A 15,798-nucleotide genomic window follows, 5' to 3' on the forward strand; every position below is an offset into this window, starting at 1 on the left:
TAAAGTCTTGTAAGAAACACCATGTCCAGTGTTTTATGGTGGTGGTGGCCTTCTTACAAAGGGTGGCTGCATGTTGAAGGGAAAATCACTTCCACCTGTCCACTGCTTAGGCCCTTTCACTGAGGTCAAGAATTATCAGAGGTTCTTTGCCTCAAAGGTGTCTCTTCCTCATCTTCTCTGCATCACCAGACATTCCTTGCATCTTCCTGGGTCTCATGAGGTCTCACAGCTCCAGAGTGACAAGACCCAGTGATATTCAGCAGCAAATTTCTGTCCCTGGCCTGTCATTTCCTATTAGGTCAACTCACTCTTCTTCGGGGGCTGACGCATAGCTTCATACATTGTGGTAGGTGACTTAGGATTATTTAGTCCTTTATGCCAAGGACAGACATTAAGTTTTACTTTCTATCTGATTTTTCACCTTTATCCTAAGGATCAATCTTCCTGGCCCTGATGTGGTCATAAGCGTCTCAGAGACTGAAATGTTCCCTTGAAGTGTGGAAAATGTCATGTCTGCTTTCCACGTATAAGTAAACAATGTCTCCAAACAGTATACTGGCATAGTACATTTCTCTGGTTTGCAAAATCAATATTCTGCTTATATTCACCTCTCCAGATATAGACATCATCTGCTAGCTGCTTCTCTTATGAACCTGTAATGAGCAGTGGCAGTTTTTGAAATCACTGTCTACCTACTATGTTATATATGGTCATCTATTATTATTCCTGCTCTATAAGAGCCAGAGCACTGTTTCCATAACTTTTTATTATGACCCAAGATATTTTTTGCAACTTGTCTGGGTTAGCAATAGCTATCAGTAAAGCTTATGTTTTAAAAATAATGGGAAATATTTACATCTCCCCTGTTCAACCTCAAGAGGATTACATTTTGGGGGTTGGGGGGCCAGATCTCACTATAAAGCCCAGGATAGCCTTGAACTCCCTATTCTTCTGTCTCTTCTGTCTCAACCTTCCAATGGCTGGGATTACAGGAGAAGGTTCTCACAGCCAACCTATAGTGAGGAAGGAAGGAAAGAAGACAGACAGACCAGCTACTTTCAAAAATGACCTCTTGGGCTAGAGAGGTGGCTCAGTGGTTAAGAGCACTGACTGCTCTTCCAGAGGTCCTGAGTCCAAATCCCAGCAACCACATGGTGGCTCGCAACCATCTGTAATGAGATCTGATGCCCTCTTCTGGTGTGTGTGAAGACAGCTATAGTGTACTTATATATAATAAGTAAATACATTTAAAAAACTGACCTCCTGAGCTCTCAAATATAGCACACTAGTCAATTCAATATTTGGGGCCCAAATGTTGATAATTTTTTGCACTGTAACAGACTTACGTGTGACATCATAATAAAAGAGGAAGCGGTTTTAAGGCAAGGGTTCAGAACTACCTCTTGCAGAGTCACTGGGAGACTCAGATAGTGACCTGCCTCACCCTGTCACGGGTTCTCCTTCAGGTCCTGTCTCCCTGTTTCCATCTGTTTGTTGGCTTCATCCTGTAGCTTAGAAGATGTTTCATAGAAATGACAATGTAGACACACAGGAAGGCCATGTGGGAAAAGGAAAAACACAGGAAGGGAAGTGGCAGTAACAGAAAGCCGGGATGCGAGTTGTTTCCTGTATTTTCTGACTATTCTTGCTGAATTTCAGTTTTGAGAGTGTGATACAGGTACATTCTTTTAAGGGGTACCTTTATTTTATTTTTTTAAAAACACTTCAAAAGGTACATTTCATTTGGAAAAACCAGAAACAGAACCCAGCTACTTTGAAGGCCTAGGAAAGAACACCCTGTGCTCTTAGCTTTCCAGTGGACATAAAAGCCTTGCTCCTGAGGACAGAAGGCTGCCTGGGGGTGTGGGGGGGGTGTAAGGGTGGGGAGGGGGGGGGGGGGGGGGACGGGGGGTGGGGGGCATCAGCCCAGACACGCCCACTGTTGTGCTCATTGGTAGAAATATCAGCCCAAATTAGAATATGCATGCTTTTTTTTTTTTTTTTTTCTGAGAAGGGATAACTGATGAACCCACTGAGTTCCATTTTAGCCACTGGATTTGCTTTAGTCATGAGAGGCAGGCAGCTTTCACAGGAGAAAGCCGTTACCACACAGGCTGACAATAAAGGGTAGATTCTGATAAACCAAGTAGGTGAAAGTCCTGGCCATGGTCATCAGAGCCGTGCGTTTAACAAAGATCACAGATGACTTGTATACATGCTAACGTTGAGACTGTCATCTTGGAGAAGGGCATTTCCTATCAGCATGAGTGTGCCTGTAGAGGGTCCACCAGGGGGAATTGTCACCTGTCTGTGGCCACAGGGTAAGCAAAGGCTACTCTGTGAACTTCATGAGATCCCTCAGTTTCACTGTTAAAGGCAAAGCACCTTAAACGAACAAGCAAGCAAACAAATAAAACTCCCTTAGATTTAATTAATATTTTCAGCCACAAGAGTGTAAATTAGACTTCTGGATTTTTGTTTTTTGGTTTTTGGGGGTTTTTTTTTGTTTGTTTTGTTTTGTTTTTTTTTTTTGTAATCCTTGGTATGAACAATCATCTAGATGACAAGCTGCCGGCTGGATTCTGCTGGACCGTTACCGCTTGTTCATTTCAAGTGGGAGGGCAGAAGCCATGCAGCAAACAGTAATAGCAGTAATAGCCTGGTGCATGGGTCCATGCATGTGTGTGTATACAAGCGTGTGTCTGTGCTGTGTGTCTTTCTATGTATCTGTGTGTGTGTGCTGTCATTTAAAAAGTGTTAGTGGTAGCCTGTAATCCCAGCAGTAGGATGGAAACAAAGACTGAGTTTAAGGCCAGATGATTCTACAAACCAAGACTCTACCTTTCAAAACAAAGGAAACAAGAACCCATTCCCTCTACCCCTTCCCTCCACCCCACAAGAAGAAAAAGGAAAACAAAGAATTTGATTTTCAATGTCTCACCTCAAAAAGCAGAGAGCCCACTCTTGTGCCAAGTGTGAATGATGATGGCCTAGAAACATGGATTCAGACGGCTGTCCTGGGCCATGTGACCCCGAGGAAATGGCTTCATGATGTTATTATAGCTATAAAACACAAAGAACAAAAGAAAGTCCTAATTCAGGATATATTCCAAGTGCCTTATTGGGAAGCTTGGGTAGGAGGCTTGCAGAGAAGCCAGGAACCCTCAGATGTGATTTGAGAACTTAACACATCCCAAAAGGATTTACCTAGCTATGAGGTTAGGGCAGGCAGAGGTGGGTAATGAGGAAGTATTATAGAGACAGTCTATGATAATTTGTCCCTGATCCTGCCATAGTCCTAATCAACCACCCTGTGGCACCTCAGGACAAATGCAGCTTTTATTCTAGGACCTGATTCCTATTCACAGAAAGTGTCCTATACACATAACTGACAGCTTACCAAGCAAATAGGCTTGTCTCAAACAAAGGGAGAAAGAAAGAAGGGTACCTCTGCATCTTTCTGTTAAAGATTATTTCATTTATATGAGCACACTGTAGCTGTCTTCAGACACACTAGAAGAGGGCACCAGATCCCATTACAGATGGTTGTGAGCCACCATGTGGTTACTGGGAATTGAACTCAGGACCTCTGGAAGAGCAGTCAGTGCCCTTAACCCCTGAGCCATCTCTCCATCTTTATGTTACTATCTCAGTACATATACTCCAGTCTGTTAAAGATATGAGGAAACATTGCTTCAACATCTTAGAATTATGGTGGTTTTGTTTTAATGTAAGCAAGAAAGTATAGCGGTAGTATTTAGAATTGCCACACTCCTAGAACTGATTCGTAGTTAATCATTTTAGGAGCTGTGTGCCATCCCAAAAAGTTTCAATTAACGTCTCAAAATAATGGTTTTATTTTTCAAGAGCAAAATGAAATGAGATGGCATTCACTTGTGCAGCAATTCAGAGCTCTGTTTTGAAATACAAGGTAACATCTGAGGTGTGGTGTGTATGATGAAAGAATATTGGCTGAATAGATATTATATTTAGGAGGTCAGTCGTCGTACAAATTAAGGATTAAGGTATCATAGATTTTATACATGCTATTCTGACTTTCTATAGAAAAACAAAGGTCTTGGTCACAGGAACCAGCAGTTTGCTTTGTGTCTGCCTAAGTGACTTACTAAGTGACTGCCACCTCTTGGACATAGTTAGTAGAGCTGAGCACTGCTTTTTTTTTTTTTTTTTTTTTTTTTTTTTTTTTTTTGCGTTAGTCATCACATGACCTAATTTCCATGGCATGAACCATCTGGTAAATTTCAGAGACTTCAAGGTATTTTGGAGAAAGTTGCCAGCACCTCATACTGGAAGTTCATAATAGCTTAAGGGTCACCTGTCAGGGCTCAGAGCCAATCTGTACGCCCCATATTCCCAGTGCAAGCTTGCCTGGGGCTCAGTGTCTGGGCTGGGCTGGGCTTCGCTGTGGTCTGGCTCGGCTAGGCTGGAGGTGCAGCAGCCAGCAGCTGCAGACCGCCTCTGCTCGGCGCAGGGCTCGGCTCCGCCTCTCATTGGCTCTGGGCGGCAGGAAGATGAACGCCACTACTGTTTCCTTCTGATGCTGCGCTGACACACAGTGGGAAAATGTTTCCGCAGGAGCTGGCGCAGAAAATCAAGGGCTACCAGGAGCAGATCGCCTCTTTGAATTCCAAATGCAAGATGCTGACGATGAAAGCCAAGCACGCTACTATGCTGCTGACCGTGACCGAGGTCGAGGGACTGGCGGAAGGGACCGAGGATGTGGACCCCGAGCTCCTCCCCACGCCTTCTGCCCACCCCTCCGTGGTCATGGTAAGGATCAAGCCTGACACTCCAGCTAGCTTTGCTCTTTAGGCTGGAGCTTGGCTGGTGGTGGCCCAGGAGCCGTAGCCATGCTTCGTTAGAGACAATTTTTACAGCTTACAGATTCTAATGTAGGAGCCTGTTTCTTCATTTTCAGTGACTGACTGCCCAGGAGTCAGAGCTAATCTTTAACCTGTGAACAGTGACAGTTGGGACTGTTAATGTTAAATTTGGAGTCCAAGGGCTGCCTTTCATTCATGAGCAATTTTGCAATAACACTGACCCACTTTGTGTTTTATTTTGAAAATAATTCCTTTACACCACAGGGACATGAGAGTCATGACATATATTTAACGGTTTTCCCATAAATATACACACATACATATACATATATATTCTAATATATATGTGATATATTCTAATATATGTGATATATATATACATATATTATGACAGAAATAAGGAAATTAAGAATTCAAACTTTAGAACTTCAGTTTGGGACCAAGAGACTATTTAATCTCCCTTTTGTACCATTATTTCCTCATACATTTTTACAACGGAGTGTTTTGGTAACTACAGTATCTTCTGGCAATATATATTTTCCTCACTTACACTTACGCTATGCCTCAGATAATAATTAACGTATCCCAAACCCATGTGGCCATGTGTGACTTTAGATCAGTGGTTCTCAACCTTCCTAACACTGTGATTCTTTAATACTGTTCATTGTCTTGTGATGACTTCCAACCAGAAACTTATTTTATTGCTACTTCATAACTGTAATTTTGCTGCTGTTATGAATCATAATGAAAATATCTGATATACAACCCTTGGAGAAAGTCATTCAACCTCCCCCCACCAGGGGTCATGACCCACAGGTTGAGAAACACTGCATTCCTTTTCCTGGGACATTTGGTACTTGAGCCCTCACAATGGGCCGGGTTTTATTTCATAGACCCATTTCTTTGACACCTATTTTTCAACTTATTTTATAAAGCCACAAATACACTAAATGGAAAGAGACACTCTTGACCAACAGCAAAATTCTTGGGTATGAAGTGCAGCCATGGATCTGTCTGGTTCAGAAACAGTATTGACACAATCGCCTGACGGCCATACTTTGATATCCTAACACCCAGAGTTAATGTGTGAACTAATGTCAGTCATGCCAGCCTTGGCTAGGTAATGATATCCTGAGCTGTGTCTGTGGGGGGTTTTGTGCTAACATAGCTAACTGATTTTTATGTCCTCCGGGCTACATTCTGCATGGCAGATGACTGCAGGGCGCTGTCACACTCTGTTGTCTCCTGTCACTGAGGAGTCTGGGGAGGAGGGAACCAACAGTGAGATTTCCTCTCCACCTGCCTGTCGCTCCCCATCACCTGTGGCTAACACTGAGGCATCCGTTAACCAGGTACCCCCTGCCACTCCTCCTTCCCACACTGTGAGCTCTTGGTGGATGCAGTACTCTGTTGCCATCCTCCTTGGTCTGTGGCTAGGAGTCCCCAACTTCATTGAATTTGGGTCCAGGGGCCACATCATTAAGTGTGATAGTCACGTAAATTATGGGAGTCATGGAAGGTGACCTATGTCGCCACCTCTACTGAGCTACTGGTGGTGAGGTATGCAAACCTTAGCTCATGAAAATTATAGCCCAATATAAACAAATTCATTCATGTAAATTAAAGCCCAAAGAAGGTCCTTTTGAGGCCTTCTAGCTTCCTAAAGCAATCACAGGCATGGGGTACTGTATCCCAACGGAGAGCACAGGATTCTATGGCTCAGTTAGCATGCATTGAGGACAGTGGTAACACTGGCCAGGTCCTACCTTAAGTAGAAAACCTTACATTCATATTAGACTTTTAGTTTCTATAAAATGAAGATGTGCCCCGTTATGGGCTGCGTTCTACCATGTCTTATATTAAATATAACATATTCTAAATGGTGTGCCAAAACATTTAGTGAGACATATATGATATAAGCAAAATACTTTAAAAAATATTAATGTGTGATAAGCAGTGATGTATTTTTAGCCAAAACAAATTTTGACAGATTTCAATGATGTTGCTAAGAAGTTATGTAACTGCTCATGAGCTAACATTGAGAGGGAGCACTAATTAGAGCAAGTGTCTCAGAGATGGAGATAGAAATCCATCACTTTAGAAGAATGCTTCTTTCATTATGTCACTTTGATTTTAAAGCCAAAGTGTTAAACATGGAACTTTTGTGACGAAGAGGACAACCATAAATAAAAAAATGAGACATTTAGACGATATCAGAGTCTGTTGGTAGAGACCGATACAGTTCTGGGAAAGGTCTTAAGTCATCCCTTCACCAGATACATTCTTAGCTGCGCATGGTAGTTCACACCTAAAGTCCTAGCACTTAGGAGGCTGGGGTACGTTTCCCACGAGGTCAGCGCCAGCTTGAGATCTAAGTAGTGAGTTTTCTCCACCTTGAGTTACAGAGTGGAAAAGCCGAAGCTCAAAACTAACAAATATAACCCCTGAGCATACCCAGCACAAGGCTTTCTGCCTGACACTCAGAACCGAGAGGTCAACAAGGATTGAATAATGGCAAGAGTAATAAGAGGAAATTAATAAGAAAAGGAGAAGTTCAGAGCTCCCTGGGTGGTTAAGGGAGCTGTTGCCCGAGCTCTGAATTAAAAATATGAATTACTCATCCCTGGAAGATATGGTTTCTTTCCTATAACACGGATGTCACTAGAACCACAGGAGGTGGACTATGGTCAGCTGGTTTATATTGTGAAATGATTACATAATGTTCTTACTGTTTTCATGTAGAACAATCAATACTGATCTTGACACTGCACGCTGTGGAAGTTTATGCCTTTTCTAATGTTTCCTACTTCTCTGCTACATCTTGGAAAACACTTTCAATGTACATGTGAGGGTGTCCAGTCATCACAAAACACATGCACATTTTCCTTATTATTAGTTGACATCCATGATAATCACATCTTAAACTGAGCAAGGTTAGGTTTCTGATGGCTCAGTTTATAACAAGTCTCCCTGATCACAAGTTGTCATTTCAAGTCCATTAGGCAAACATCCACAGAGGGACCCCTGTTAGCTGGCAGAAGTGACCTAACTTGGGCTAAGGCAGATGGCTTGGCTTTGAGGATAATACGAAATAGCCAGTGGAGTCTTGGCATTGTTTAATCAAGCACATCTACGACCATGTCAGTTGGCTGAATGTTCCCAGAGTGCAGTGTAAATCAGAGCACGGCGAGAAATAGTCACAGCTTGGGTGGCAATGCGCTAGATTTCAGAACTAGTTCTGAAACTCCAGGAGTGTCTGGAGGATGCCCTTTGGCTCCGGTTTCCAGGCCGCCAACGCTGGATAGTACAGAATGTACAGCGGTCCAAGGAGAGCCAGATATAGTTATGTAAAAATATCATATCCGTGAAGGGGCTGTGCGCTCGCTCTTCTGTAAGTAGATCCCTGTTACATAACAAACAGATTCCCCCTCACAGTCTCTGAACGCGAGGGTGGAGAAACAAGGAGCCGTCCTCAGAGTTTGCCACAGGCTCATCCATCTCCCCAGACACAAGCCCTAATCTGGATCCCACAGAAGAGTTGAGACAAATATGGTGTCGTGTCATTGGCCTCCAGGTCAGAAGCTCCATGAGATCACAGCCTTTCAGGGTCCATGCTGGCTCTCCCTGAGTTGTTCCTCAGCTCCTTCTGTGTAAACGAAAATGGACAGCAGCACAAAAACTATAAGCGTTAAATGAGATGTTTAATTATCGTTACTCTTATGACTGGAAAAATGTGGATCAAATCGGAGCCAAGTTTGTCCAGATTGATTTCCTTGGGCATCTTATGCTTAGACACATGAGCACTGAGATACACATTTTTAATGGTGATTCCTCACTCGACCAAGCATTGATGGTAGCTGTTATTTATAGGGCTTCTTAGTGATTTACTCATTGAGTTCAAGTAGCTCTCCTATAACAGACCCAGGTTTCTCACATACATAAGACAATGGGCTTTCAACTCTATAAGAAACTAGTTGTTGACTACCCCACCCCCCAGAGCTCCCAGGGACTAAACCATCAACCAAAAAGTACACATGGACAGACCCCTGGCTCCAGCTGCATATGTAGCAGAGGATGGCATTGTCTGGCATCAATAGGAGGAGAAGCCCTTGGTCCTGTAAAGGCTCATTTCCCCAGTGTAGGGGAATGACAGGGTGGTGAGGTAGAAGTGGGTAGGTGAGAGGGGGAACATCTTCATAGAAGCAGGGGGAGGGGTATGGGAGAGGGGGGAACTGGGAAAGGGGATAACATTTGAAATGTAAATACATAAAATATCCAGTAAAAAAGACGGTACATCAATGAAGAATCTATCTATCTATCTATCTATCTATCTATCTATCTATCTATCTATCTATCAATCTAGAAACCAGTTCTCATATAGGCATGAGCCATATATACATAGAACCCAAAAATATTTTTTTGTTGACAAATTGCATTCTAGCTCTTTTGGGAGGGCTTTATAATTGAGTATGTAATTGAGAAATTTTATTTAAGGCTGGACTTTGTTTTTTCAAGTTGGTGGCAGCTGTAGTCTCATAGTTCCACTTTCCCCAATATTCCAAGACTTCTGCTGGTACTCAGGCCACAGATGGAACCACGCCCACTGTTTTCTCTTCCACATACTTTCATACCTACCAAGAACTCATTTTTTAATTAGGGGAAGTAAGAGATTAACAACAATAGCAATAAGAGAGAACACTTAATGCCATTTTTATGGAGTGCTCATTATGGAATTTTCCATTTAAGATTTCAAGCTTATAGGTGACTATTGTGACCCTTCTAATGTCTATGAAGTGAATTTAGGTACAAGATTTATTACACATGGCTCCCTGCCTGCTATTTTGCTGAACACATAGAACATGCTGGGAAAACAAGGCTTTAAGCAGGCATTATGGCAGTCATGAAGGAGTGTCGGCGCCTGCACCGACATGGTACCGAGAATCGGGCGAAAGCCTGTGGGATTAAAGAAACACACACACACACACACACACACACACACACACAGGTTATCGTGTCAAGCCAGGAGAGGCAGAGAGAGGAGAGAGAGAGAGAGAGAGAGAGAGAGAGAGAGAGAGAGAGAGAGAGGAAGAGAGGAAGAGAGAGTGAGAGGAAGAGAGGAAGAGAGGAAGAGGGAGAGAGTCTCCTGTAGCTTTATTCACCACTTATATACCGAAGTTCTCCAGGTAGAAAATATCTGGGAAGCACAGTGGGAAACCCTGGCTCCTGACTTAGGTAACAAAAGACCGACTATGAGACCTGAATTAATTAGGGAGAAATCCCAGAAGACCAGCCTAAATCTTTTTTTTTTTTTAAGATTTATTTATTTTGTGTATATGAGTACACTGTCACTGTCTTCAGACACACCAGAAGAGGGCATCAGATCCCATTACAGATGGTTGTGAGCCACCATGTGGTTGCTGGGATTTGAACTCAGGACCTCTGGAAGAGCAGTCAGTGCTCTTAACCCCTGAGCCATCTCTCCAGCCTGACCAGCCTAAATCTCAAGGATAAAGGCTGAGGAAGCAAAAGGCAGAAGTAAATTGACCACCACCCAGGTGTGGTCCAGGTGTGTCGGTTCCACATGCATCAGCCGGGCTCAGCAGAGGTCATGCAGTGGAGACACCGGGTGTTTACTAGGGAGATACTTGGTCTTTTCTTCCTGTGCTGTAAATTCATGGGAGAGGCCTCTGTCCAACAATCCCAGGACTTTATGGCAGTAATCTTAACTGTGGCCATGCAGTTACAAAGTGGCCAGGCCCAAATCCAATACGGCTCCCTACAAAGGAGTTCACAAATTTGTGAGCAAAGGCAGATGACGGGGCTAAGAGGGTGGCAGGTAGCCTGATAAAGGGGAGCATCAGGTGATGGGAGACCCCAGAGGCAGCAGCCAAGCCGGGTGGTTTCGGGTCTGCATCAGACCTGACCCCATTAGCTGTAAGGGAGGGAAGCCTTGTTAGGTGTATGGAAGATGTTAGGATGACAGGCGGCAAAGCTTTCTCAGGTAGAAGGGACCCCATGTGGGAACCTGGAAGCAGAGAGAACATGAGCCACAGAGGCAGCAACTGCAAAGAGTTTTAGTACAATTGGAAACAGTTGGATTGTGAGGGGATGTGGGAGTCACACCATGAAGGGTGTCTTAGTTAGGGTTGCATTGCTGTGAAGAGACACCATGACCAAGGCAACTCTTACAAAGGAAAACATTTAATTCTGGCTGGCTTGCAGTTTCAGAGGTCCAGTCCATTATCATCGTGGCAGGAAGCATGGCAGCACCTGGGCAGGCATGGTGCTGGAGGAGCTGGGCGTTCTTCTAGGCAACCAGGAGGAGACCATCTCCCAGGATAGTGGAGCCTGAGTGTAGGAGGCCTCAAAGCCCTACAAGGCCACACCTCCTAATAGTGCCACTCCCTATAGCCAAGCATTCTGACCACCACAAAAGACCATATAAATGAATTTACGGCGTATGAATCAGAACTTTATCCAGAAGAGACAGCAGTGAACCACTGAAGGAATTTAACTAAGCAGCTATGTCCAGAACTTAGACCAGATCATTTTGGATCAATGGGCATACTAGAAGTGGGCACGGGGGCGGGGGGAGTATTAGTAACCTTCTTGTTGCTGGGACAAAATACATCACAAAGCAACTTTGCGGGGAGATGGCTTATTTTGGCTTTCAATTACAGAAGAATCTGGTCTCTCATGGTGGGGAAGACAGAGCAGCAGACAGGGAAGTAGGTGAAGAAGGCTTAATGGTCACATCACACCTGTGTTCAGGAATCAGAGAAGACAGGACGTGGTGCTGGCTATAAATCATGCATTGTACGTGTGCACTGTGTACAACAGGTGCACTCTAGACATGAATTGTGCATAGTGTATGTGCGTATTGTAGACTATGTGTCACAAGTGTGCATTTCATGTATGGCACACACATGTGCAAAGTAAATTTGGATGGATCGAGACAGTGATGGGGAAAAGAACCAGCAGCCATGTTGCTGTGCCATCAGTGAACGTCGGGGGCTTAGGGGCAAGGTCAGCAGCAACAACAGGGACAGGTAGAAGGCGGCATTCACTCTCAGTGTTGAGCCAATACACAGAATAGATATAACTTGTTCCAATTTCAGAGCACCATGGGGTGGGGAAGGGGAGAGAAGTCAGCTAGAGTCCCACCCCCCAGGCTGATCCAATCCTGCTGTCTTACCCTTCTGGCCTGAGACAGGCCAGCCTCCCAGATATCATACTATTTCCTGCCATTACGTTTGTTTTCCTAGGTGGCCACAACCTTTCTTTGCAAATTTCCTCAATACGTGGTTATCAGCAAGGCTCAGGGTTTTAAGTCGCCGTAATTGCCTTCACTAGCACAGCTGCCAAATGTGGAGCTTTAAGATAGCAACTGACAGCATACAAACACGGCTCCCAGCTTAAGACTCAGATAAGTGCATATAGACACCATTGAACACACAGGGACTGGGGAAAAGGTTCAGTCAGCAAGTGCCTACCAAGAGACTGGGGCCCAGTGCCTATCTAAACGCCAGGCAGGGCGATGCACATCCATCATCCTGGCACCTGGAGGCAGAGATGGTGGGTCCCCGAATGTCACTGGCCAGCCAGCCAATCTCAGTCAGTGAGTTTTCATGACAGACTATGTTTTGAAAAATAAGGTAAAGGTTGGTCAAAGAAGACAACAAAAATTAACGTCTGGCCTCCACATGCAAGTGCATACATGTAACACACACATGTACATATACCACATACATATGCTATCAAAAATGACACACACACACATACATACACACATACATACATGCATATGCATATATGTATATCATATATGTGTATACATATATGTATATCAGACATACAAGAAATTAAAAGACAGTCAAAACCATGCGTTTTCAACAGTAATCTTGCGGATTTCTCAGGTACTTCCAAGAAATCAGCAGAAGGATGTTTGTTTTTGGCTTTTGTTTTGCTTTTCAAGGGTTTCTCTGTCCTAAAATTTGCCCTGGCTGTCCTTAAATTTGCGCCATAGACCAGGCTGGCCCGGAACTCAGAGAACTACTTGCTTCTGCCTCCCACGTGCTGGGACTAAAGTTGTGCAACACCACTGTCAGGCATAGACTGATCTTTTAAAATTATTAGTTTCTTAGATTTTTATACCATTTAATATTTAAAATAATTATTTTTGTGTGTGACTAATTCACTTGCAAATCAGAATATGGCTTTGTTTACAAAATTAATATTTCTAGATGATTCATATTTCTGAGACAGTCTCCTTTAGCACAGGCTAGCTTCAAACTTGGCATGTACCTGAGTAGTCTTGAATTCCTCCCAATCCTCCTGTCTTCTCCTACATTTAATCCTTAAAAAATCAAAACAATAACAACGACAGGCAAACAAACAACCTCAAAAAAGTCCCTTTCAATCCTCATTCAGAACATTAACCACTGTTGTGAACTACACTTTGGAACTAGATCAGGTCGTGCACATCCCTTTTCTGTATTGGTTGAGTACAGGCAGAGTAGTAAATTAGAGGTGTACTAGATAAATAAAGGGGCCCCAATTAATTAGAAATAGAGTATACTGGCAAATTAGAGATGTGTTAGTTATTTGAGCAGTGCTGGTTAAATGCAGGTATGCTGGTTTAGTACAGATATTGTGGTTAAGTAGAGGTGTGCTGGTTAAATACAGTATTCTGGTTAAGTAGAAGTGTGTTGGTTAAGTAGAGGTGTGTTGGTTAAATCAAAGTGTACTAGTTAGTTAACTAGAGGCATACTAGTTAAATATAGGTGTGCTGGTTCAATAGAAGTATGCTGGTTAATTAGAGGTATAACTGACTAAATAAAAATAAACCTGTTAAATAGGGACTACTGCATGAACAGTTTGCATTACTATTTTTCCAAACATAAAACAAGAAGGTACTTTGGCAACTTGAAATCGTGGTATGCATCTTTTCATACCGATGAGAATGCTAAGACACTTGTAATGCACTTGTTATTTTTAAAAATCTTTAATTTTAGGTGTTATTTTCCGAGAATCTTAGCCTACTGAGTTTATAGCACCCAACAATGAATGCAAATCTTAGGTCTTTCCACTGCATGAAGAGTAGTTTCCTAAGGACACCGAGCCTGCCTTTCCTCCCCACTCTGACGCTATGCTCCCCACCCAGGACATTGCGTACTACCAAGCTCTGTCCGCCGAGGGGCTGCAGACAGATGCTGCGAGAATCCCCCCCAGTGCTGCGGCATCCCAGGAGTTGTATGAGCCTGGGCTGGAGCCTTCAGCGACTGCCAAACTGGGCGACCTCCAGCGCTCCTGGGAAACCTTAAAAAACGTGGTAAGTCTTTCGAGCTTCGCAGACACCTACCACTCTGGGTATCGTCTTATGAAATACATGTAGCGTTACACATCTAGGAGACAGTCAGATACCCTTGGGTAAAGCTGTGAGGAAAGAAATGTCACAACCTGCAAGATAAGAAGTAGGAAGCCGTTGGTAAGGTCCCCTTTCTCCTTCAGATCAGTGAAAAACAGCGGACTCTCTACGAAGCTTTGGAACGCCAGCAGAAGTACCAGGACGCCCTCCAGTCCGTCTCGACCAAGATGGAGGCCATGGAGATGAAGCTGAGCGAGAGCCTCCAGCCCGGCCGGAGTCCAGAAAGCCAGATGGCTGAGCACCAGGTAAAAATAGCAATCCCAATGACTTCAGCTTCCTGTGTGATAGAATCAGAGTGCACTGGCCTGTCAGGCTCCTGTTGGGAAGAGCAGGGTTCTTGTTGGAATGAGCAAGACTATAAAAGGTGGGAGTCGCCACCACTCCTGGAGGGTGGGATCTGAGAAGGGAACAGAGGAAATCAGACCTGGATTCTAATTTTTAAAACCTACGTGCCTTGGTGTTGCGCTGGGAATTTCTCTGATACTCAGGGTCTTGTCTTCTAGTTGCCAGATTGATCTTGTTTAGTTATGAGCCATTGTTGTAAAAATATGAAAATTATATCCCAAACTGGCCTCATCTGGGAAGGACCCCCCTCCCCCAGGAGTCAATGGAAAGGAGTTGGAAGCTTTGTTCTCACTCCAGTCATTTTCAAAAGCTTATGTAAGTTAGAGAAAGTGTCAGATTTATGTGAGGAAAGAGCTGATCCCATAAATCTAATTTAGAAAGATGCTGTTAAAAATACATCAGCTTAAAAGTTACCCTAAGATACACACATGGGAGGTGGGCACTGCCAACGAGGCCTGTGCTCTAGAGTTCCCGACCAAACACAGTCAGTGCCTCAGTGGCTCTTACATAGCAAAACTGAGGTCTAAGGATGTGGAGACCTGGGCTCATCTGCGTGCTGAGTCCACATGGCATCGGACAGTGCTGCCTAATACTGGCCAGGGCCCAGCAGCATTTGACAGCTCCCCAAAAAGCAAAGAGGGAGAAAGATGTCTCTAGTTGTTAATTGACCTCTAGGTGCCATATGCATGTTGCTTTTGCACAGAATCTAGATTCAGATCCTAGCACCCGTGTGTGTGTGTGTGTGTGTGTGTGTGTGTGTGTGTGTATGTGCATGTGTGCAGACCAAACAGTCCTAGACATAAAAATAAATAAAGCATCACATGTAACAGAACTGTAAAAAGCCAGGTGTGCACCAATAATTCTAGCACACGGGAAATGAAAGTCCAGAGTAACGAGGTCCACTTAGGGTGACCCATCACAAACAGAACAGGAGCTGGAGAGGCGGCTCAGCAGTTCAGAGCACTTCCTGCTCTCCAGAGAAGCTGAGTTTAGTCCTCAGTGACTACGCAAATCTCCTGCTCCAGAGTGATTCAGATGTCCTCTTCAGACACCCCCACACATGTGGCACTTACACAGAAACACACGTATACATAAACAATAAAATATAAGCCTTAAGAAGAGAACAGGACCTCAGTTTTACTAGAAGAGAGAGATAAAAGTGCAGTGTGACAGGCATGTCTA

General features: G+C 43.8%; 1 protein-coding gene across 1 annotated transcript in view; it reads left to right on the plus strand.

Moving 5' to 3' along the window:
- The window catches only part of LOC116893526 (nesprin-1-like), a 136,239-nt gene that overhangs the window by 4,172 nt on the left and 116,269 nt on the right, over nt 1–15,798 (plus strand). The window contains 4 exon segments of the mRNA XM_032895251.1: nt 4,597–4,791; nt 6,056–6,196; nt 14,008–14,175; nt 14,355–14,516. Coding sequence (XP_032751142.1) covers nt 4,597–4,791; nt 6,056–6,196; nt 14,008–14,175; nt 14,355–14,516 — 666 coding nt within the window.

This window comes from Rattus rattus, chromosome 2, assembly GCF_011064425.1.
Source record: "Rattus rattus isolate New Zealand chromosome 2, Rrattus_CSIRO_v1, whole genome shotgun sequence".
NCBI classification, from domain to species: Eukaryota; Metazoa; Chordata; class Mammalia; order Rodentia; family Muridae; genus Rattus; species Rattus rattus.